Raw genomic sequence first — 5,448 nt, forward strand, 5'->3', positions numbered from 1 at the left:
GCGCGCGGCGCTCGCGCGCATGGGCGGCGACCGCCTCGCGCTCGCGACGGCGGGCGCGGCGGAGCTCCGGGAGCTGGAGGGGCGCCTCGAGGCCGCGGGCCGCGCGGTGCGCGCGCTGGTCGTCGAGCGCACCGTCTCGGAGATGCACAGCCGATCGGCGGCCGAGGGCCAGCTGTGCGCGCTGTGCCTCGAGCGGCGCAAGGGGCTCGTGTTCAGCTGCGGCCACCAGGCCTGCGTCGAGTGCGGGGAGCAGCTGAGCAGCTGCGCGTTCTGCAGGAAGGAGATCACCGCGAAGATCCGGATGTACGACTCGTGACCGCGCGCCTGCCGCGGCGCGCGCCCCTGATATTGGGCGCGGCTGCGGCCGGACCTCGCGGCCGCGCGCCCGTCCCTTGTGGCGCGGCCCCCGTGTGTCGAGCCCTGTTTGCCGCGTTTTGCCCGGTGCCACTACTCACTGCCACTCTTCTTATTTGCGGGCACTGCTTCCTAAATGCAACCCAGCTCCCCTGAGGGGCGCGGCGGGCGTGCGGCCCTGCCAATTTTCCGGGCGCACCCTACACACACACACCCATCACCACCCACGCACTCTCTCTCGCGCGCGCTCGTTTGCGCGCCGCGCCCTCCCAAAGGCAACGGAAATTCTGGAAACACAATAGCCTGCCGCAGAGCAGCAGCTGCGCTGCGACGCAAGATTGATGTATCCGCGCCTCGGCGCTTTTGACCCCCTTCTGTTCCCGTTCCTGCCGCAGCGCGCGGCGCGCTGTGTGTGTTGTGGTTTACCCTACGCCAGCCGCCCCAGAGCTCGGCGCTCTCGCGTGCTGGCGCGTGTCACAGTCACTTCTGACCCCTTCCACAGGACCGAAACCAATCCTTGCGCGTGCCACCGAGTGACTGACACACATGCAGCGGCCACGGCGGGCGCCGTCGGCCCAAATGGAGAGACATTTGCGCGCCTGCGGAACGCGGATCTCCCACAATCCTGCCTCGCCTCGGCGCCTCGAGCTCCTGCCGCCGCGCCCTCCCAATTGGGGCCCAGGCCGCCTAGATCTGCGCCGCGAGCCTTGGGGAGGAGTTGGGTGGCGGGGCTTCGACCTGAAGGCCAGGCGCGCTCGTGCGTCCAAGGTTGCGCTGTCTGCGTCCCACGGAGGCTGGGTCAGGCTGCGCCGGCCGACCGCCTTCGGGGGCGGTCGAGCCCCTTGCTGCTGCTGCGTGCAGCGCGCCCATTTGCAGCGCGCGCCGCCGACGATGCGCTGAGGTGCCGATTGCGGCTTAGCTGCGCATTTCCCTGTGTGGTGGGAGCCTTACTTTGGTGCTTGACTTCACCAAAGTCACCTGCCACGTGACACACATGTAATTTTCACCTTTGAAAACTCTGTTGTTGTGGCATGCGGTCAGCTCGTCAGAAGCAGTTGCCCAGCAGCTTCCCCCAGCCAGGCGGCAGTCATGCTGCATCCCACGCGGCGCGGCTGCCAGCCTGCAGCGCCGCTGCCGCCTGCAACCAAGTTTGATTGTCGTTCGCAGTGTAGCCAGTCTCGGCGGGCACCGCGTGTGGCTGCAGCTTGACGCGCCAGGCCCGCTCCATGATAGCGAGTTCAATGCTACTTGTGGCGATTAGCTCGCAGCGCCGCTCACTGCACGCTGCTGCGCCTGGCTTGCCGGTCGAGGGAAGGTCCTCTGACGTCCTCCGCTGCCCACGGTGCGGCGCGCCGCGGCAGTCGCCGAGGCGCCGTGGCCGCAGCAGACCTGGCTCAGTGTGGAGGGCCGGGCCGGGCCGGGCCACGCGTGGCTCAACCAACCAACCATGCCTGACCTGCTGCTAGCGCGACTGCCCTGCCTCTGCCGCCGCGCGCCGCGACCCCTGTTGGCGTGCCCAGCCCAGGCCGGCCCATTTGTTGTGTATTAGGTGGGTTTCCTGAACCGTGCGGGCACGCACAATTGCTTCAGTAAATGCGAGATGTATCGTCATGTGATGGGCGGACACGCCCTAAAACCATCGAATTCTCCACCTGCGCTGCCCTGAACACCTTGCCTGATATCTGGCGCTCCATTCCCTAAAGCCTGCGCCCACCCCACCCCTCCCCCAAGCGAGTAAGAACAAAGCGCGCCGTCCTTTCTTGCGTTCAACCCTGGCGCCGCCTGAGGCGGGCCCTGGCGCGGGTCCCGCGCGCTCGATCTCTCCCCACCCCCACCCCCCACCCCCAGCGGGGGCTCTGTTGCATGGGCGCTGCCGAGCCTGGGCGGATGAACGGTGCTTGCCACACCACACCTGGAGTCGGGGTGGTGGCGGTGATGATGGGGCAAGCGGAAAGCAGCGTCGCCCCCACGATTGGTGATAGCATCCTCGAGGGCAGTGAAGAAGCTGAGCATTGCGATTGGGCGGGTTTCTCAAAAGATAGTTTCATTGCTGGATCTGCCCGTGATGTTCGATGATTGCAAGGTCGGAGCTGCCACAGCTGCCACGCAGTTGTGGTACTGCCCCTGCCGCACGGCTGCTGCTGCTGTGATAGATAAGTTACTCATACTCATGCTGCTGTGGCAGCTGCGTCCCACCCGGCAAACATCGGCTGCACCATCTGAGGCCCGACCAAGGCGTTGTTTTGTCCTTGTGTTGCAATGTCCGCCCTGATCGGTTCGGGTGGAGAAAAGCTGGCATGCAACCACCGCACATGTACCAACAAACGTGTGACAATGTGACGCGCCGCAAACAGGAGCCGTTCGCCGCTGACCAGCGCGACACAAACTTGAACAAGCGGGTCACGGCAGGTAAGGAAGAAGGATATTGCTGGACAGTCGTCCGTCTGGTTGAACAAGCGAGCGATGTGTGGTGCAGTCTGTCGTGACTTCTGGCTTGCTTCCCTTGACCATCTACAGGCATTCGCGTTTGACTACGTTGGCTGGTTGCGCGAGATGTGACATTGCAGCCAGGGTGTTGGCCTTTGCTTATGCGGCTTGCGTTTTGCTGCGAGGCTTGTGATACCGGTATGCACGGACGCCTGTTGGTTCACGCACCTTGTGATCCCCATCTGGCTTGCGTATGGAAACCACCTGATAATGAGATCATTGCAGACTGCTCATGTGGGTAAAGCAAGAAAGCTGCCCCATATGACAGTGACTTTGCCTTCACAACACTCATATGCGGTGGGCATTGCAACCCAGCTGATGGAGGTATGGTAAAGCTCGTGCTTGACTTGCATTGGACGGCCGCACTGTAGCGGTGATGCACACGCGCACGGCGGAGTGCTTGAAGATCCGTGTGCGTCAAGACGTAAGTTTATGCTGGTTACCGTATTCTGTCCATTGGAGATAGTCGAGATTGTGCTCTGCTGACCAACTCGCAAGCTTTCGGGGCTCGCGGACCGCCAGATCTGACTGCAAGCTTTGCAGGCCTTGCTGCGCGTAGTTGCTGCAAAAATTAGAGCCCTGATCGTTTTGAAAAGCCAGGTCGAGGATATTGACCAGCACCCAAATTTGCACAGCGGCTGCGGGTGAGGCTGTGTGGCCCCTGGAGAGCACAGATATTCAAATACTGTTTCTCGTCTTACCATTCTGCTTCCGGGACAAGCGCAGGCTCAAAACAAGCGTTGTGGGTCGTCTTTGATTGGAACCAGCCAAGGTGGGCAAAATCGCAGCGGTTTGGTGTTGAACGATGTCAGGGTGTGCCGCGGGGCACGATGATGAGGGATGTCACGGAGCCGGCGCTCCGATGCCAGCGCGGGCATGTGCGCACCCGCGAAGCCTGTTGCAGCAGCTGCGGTGCTTGTTCCAGGGACACCGAGTCATGCGCGCCGCCGCCGCCACACCACACGCAGATGGGCGGCTGCATGAGCTCCCCAGAGGCCGACAAGCCCGCGGGCAAGGCGCCCGCAAGCGGGCGCGCCGGCAGCGCGAGCGCCGGGGGCGCGGCTGGCGCGGCGGCGGCGGCGAAAAGCAAGGTGCCAGATTTTGGGCTCGCCGACCAATGGGAAGTGATCAAGCTGCTGGGGACTGGTGAGCCAAAGGCTCGCCGCACCAACAGCAGCATGGGTCCGCACGCCCAAGATATTTCGAACACTTGGGTGAATCCCGAGCCTGCTGCTGAAAAAGGGACAGCGGCCGGCCGCGCGGGAGGCGCCAGCGGGCACGGCGGCCGGCAGCTGTGCACAGCGCCACGCGCGCCAGCGCCCGAACCGCTCTCAGCAGCGGGCGCGCGGCGCGCGCGCGAGCGAAAGAGTGCGCACGGCGCGGGGCGCGCGCGTGGCGAATGCGCCCGGCTGTCCCGCGGTGCTTGAAAGCAGCCTGCGGCACACACGGCTGCCACGGTCGGCCGGCGGCAAGGGTGCGGCGGCCGCCCAACAAGGGCGGGTTTGGTTGCTCACCAGTTAGGCAGCCCAGTGTCAGGCGGCACCTCATCAGCTCCCCTGCTGCCCAGGATGTAGCAAAGGCAGTGTCAACATCGGATGGGACATGTGCACACCCGCGCGCGACGGCCCGCCCCGCACGGCCCCGCAGGCGGCGAGGGCGAGACGTGGCTGTGCCGCGAGAAGGCCACCAATCGGGAGGTCGCGATCAAGCTGGTGCGGCGGCCGATCCCCAAGTCCATCACCCAGATCATCCAGAGGGAGATACGGATCCTGGCCGACCTGGGAGGTGAGCAGACGGCAGCCGCACGGGCGGCAGACGCCCAGGCGTGGGCACCGGGGCCTCCGGCGCCGCGGGGCGGCGGGGGGGCTGCAGCGGCGTGCTGTGGCGCCGCGCGCAGGCCATAGCCGTGGGGCTGCACGCGGCATCAGCGGCGTGCCTGCAGCGCCTGCACGCCGCTGCGGGCCGGAGGTGTCTCCACTCAGGCGCGGGCCGTCTGACTGGGCGGTTTTGCGTCCGCGCGCGCCCGCGCCCCGCAGACGGGCACCTGAACATCGTGCACGCGGAGGAGGTGGTGCTGTCCCGCACCCACGTGGGGCTGGTCATGGAATTCGTAAAGGGTGAGCCCTCGTGACGCGCCTTGACGAGCCCTTGTGACCCACCGGCCCGGGCGCGCCGCTGGAGAGCGGATGGATGCCGAGACGCTCCCTACAGCCAACCGGCCTCGAGCCCCACAACAGGTTGTGGGGTGTACGGCTCGTTGACCCGAGCGAGAGCCCCAACAACGTGCTCCCCGCCCGCGCGTTCCCCTCGCTCTTGGGTGCGCGCAGGCGGCAACATGGTGGGCTATGTCACGCGGCTGCGGGAGACGCGGGATCAGCGGGGCGGCCTCTGCTTGGATGAGGACGAGGTTAACTACTTTTTCAGGTGGGGGGCCGTGGGGCACGCGCCAGCTTCGTGCGCGACTAGTGTGACTAGTGGGAGTGCGTGCAAGGTGTGGTGCGTGTGTGTGAGTGTACAGCTATGTGCCTTTGGTTGTGTGCACAAGTGTGTTTTACCTGTTTGTGTGTGCATGTGTGTGCGTGTGTGTGCCAGTGTGCGTGTGTGTGT

The 5,448-nt window shown here is 65.2% G+C and overlaps 2 protein-coding genes across 2 annotated transcripts; both read left to right on the forward strand.

Annotated features, from left to right (window-relative positions):
* Positions 1-19: 19 nt before the first annotated feature.
* On the forward strand, positions 20-316 carry MNEG_12996 (hypothetical protein; the record flags this gene model as incomplete). The annotated part of the gene is made up of 1 exon (XM_014038531.1): positions 20-316. The coding sequence occupies one exon, from the start codon at positions 20-22 to the stop codon at positions 314-316; it is 297 nt and encodes a 98-aa protein (XP_013893985.1).
* A 2,901-nt stretch (positions 317-3,217) lies between these two features.
* MNEG_12997 (protein kinase) lies at positions 3,218-4,972 on the forward strand (the record flags this gene model as incomplete). Its single annotated transcript, XM_014038532.1, has 4 exons — positions 3,218-3,265; positions 3,810-3,987; positions 4,489-4,626; positions 4,878-4,972. 4 exons carry the CDS (start codon positions 3,218-3,220, stop codon positions 4,970-4,972), a joined length of 459 nt encoding a protein of 152 aa, XP_013893986.1.
* Between the last annotated feature and the right edge of the window lie 476 nt (positions 4,973-5,448).

This window comes from Monoraphidium neglectum, assembly GCF_000611645.1.
Source record: "Monoraphidium neglectum strain SAG 48.87 unplaced genomic scaffold scaffold03562, whole genome shotgun sequence".
Classification (NCBI taxonomy): Eukaryota; Viridiplantae; Chlorophyta; class Chlorophyceae; order Sphaeropleales; family Selenastraceae; genus Monoraphidium; species Monoraphidium neglectum.